The sequence below is a fragment of the Elephantulus edwardii genome, unplaced genomic scaffold (genome assembly GCF_000299155.1).
Source record: "Elephantulus edwardii isolate Elephantulus edwardi_28Jun2011 unplaced genomic scaffold, EleEdw1.0 scaffold00133, whole genome shotgun sequence".
NCBI lineage: Eukaryota > Metazoa > Chordata > Mammalia > Macroscelidea > Macroscelididae > Elephantulus > Elephantulus edwardii.
In genome coordinates this window covers 1,791,735-1,793,644 of record NW_006399883.1, presented here as the reverse complement: position 1 = coordinate 1,793,644, position 1,910 = coordinate 1,791,735, and the positions used below count along the sequence as shown (strand labels likewise).

The following is a 1,910-nucleotide window of genomic DNA, read 5'->3' as shown; positions in this document are numbered from 1 at the left end:
TTGTTTATGTATATGTTTCAGATAAGCACAATTAAATATTATAGAATCACAATGTTATGTATAATTTATTAGGTTTTACACATTTGATTGCTTTTGCATAGTCAATAAAACAGAAACAAAACATTTTCTAGGTATTCTCTACTTTTAGATAAGCTCTATCCGAAACCAGCAATATTTAAATACAAAAGTCTCATGATTAAGAAGAAAATTATGGTATTATATTCTTACATACAGAATCATATGATTTTGCATTGACCCTATTTTTCAAAATAGCTCACTTATATTTTTTAGATTATACTTATTTACACAATTCAAATACATTGTTTTGCACACAGGAGCTTTTCCATTTCTTTCACCCCTGCTGCCACCCTGACCCATTAAATTGTATGACCCTATGCAGGAGTGGCATCCAACTTCCTAAATAACATGCCTCTGGAAACTCTATGAACTTTGATAAATGTCAATCATTACAAAAAGGCTTCAGGTCTTTTGTTTATAGGGTTACTATGAGTCATGCTTGATTTGATGACAATAACAACAACATGATTATCAAATATATATGAAATGTGCTTATAACACTATGATTTTTCTGCTTATTTTCATTAAAACTCACTATTCAAATATAATGCTTTCAGATGAAATGAAAATTAGAAAGTAGAAGACTACTTTTGCTTTTTGAGAACTTTTCTGAGGGCCCTCGCAACATCTTTATTGCGCAGGCTGTAGATAAGAGGGTTGAGCATGGGTGTAAGTATGGTGTAGAAGACAGAGACAATCACATCCTGCTCAGCAGAGTGGTAGGACTTTGGCAAAAGGTACTTAATGATTGCAGCCCCATAGAATAGAGACACCACAGCCATGTGAGAAGAACATGTGGCCAAAGTTTTCCTGAGGCCCATGCTTGAGCCTATCCTCAATACAGTAGACAGTATTCTCCCATAAGACACAGTGATAGCTGAGATTGGGGGGAGAAGAAAAATAACACCACTGACAAAAAGACCTTTTTCATATTGTGAAGTATCTGCACAGGCCAGCTTCAACAGAGCTGGAATCTCACAAAAGAAATTATGGATTTCCCTGGACATGCAGTAAGGTAGAGTCAGTGTGTAAACAACATGAATAAAGGCATTGAGCAGTGCCCCTGACCAGCAGCCAACAACCATGAGCACACAAACCAAGGGCCGCATGAATATTGTGTAACGCAGAGGGTGGCAGATGGCCACATACCGATCATAAGCCATGACTGCCAACAGAAGACACTCTGCTGCCACTAAAGTCATGAAGAGGAAAAGTTGAGCACCACAGCCAACAAAAGAGATGTGGTAGTTGCCAGATAGAAAGGAGAAGGCCATTTTGGGAACAAATGTAGAGATATACAAGATATCCATGGTGGATAACTGGCTGAGCAGAAAGTACATAGGGTTATGGAGACGTGAGTCAGCACGAATTAAGATAATTATTGTTGTATTTCCAAAAAGAGTCACAAAGAGCGCTAGAACAGTGAGGATGAACATAACCCAGGGAACCTGGGTGTCATTAAACACATTCAAGAGGATGAAATCTCTTTCTAATGTTTGGTTACTCTGCGATGGCATTCTTAGTTTTGTATTATCAAAAATCTGTAGATAATTACCACAATGCCATCATTTTACAGCCTATTAATATTTATGCCATACTACATCACTGATAATTTTTCAACATTTCACATCCATTCCTTCTCTTTATTTTCCTTGGTTTTAACTCTGAATATATTTGTCTCTCCAAAAATTTCAATGAAATACTTTTAAGAGATAATCCAGGATATGATACTTGGTATTAAAGAAGAAGGCATCATCACCATTTTTGTGTTAAATATAGTTTTAAAACATTATCAAAGTTTTCTAGACATGGTATTCACATAAAAATAAGAA

The 1,910-nt window shown here is 35.9% G+C and overlaps 1 protein-coding gene across 1 annotated transcript; it reads right to left on the bottom strand.

The window, feature by feature from the left end:
• Positions 1-662: 662 nt before the first annotated feature.
• LOC102860824 (olfactory receptor 2T27-like) lies at positions 663-1,595 on the bottom strand. Its single transcript, XM_006893988.1, has one exon. The coding sequence runs from the start codon at positions 1,593-1,595 to the stop codon at positions 663-665; it is 933 nt and encodes a 310-aa protein (XP_006894050.1).
• Between the last annotated feature and the right edge of the window lie 315 nt (positions 1,596-1,910).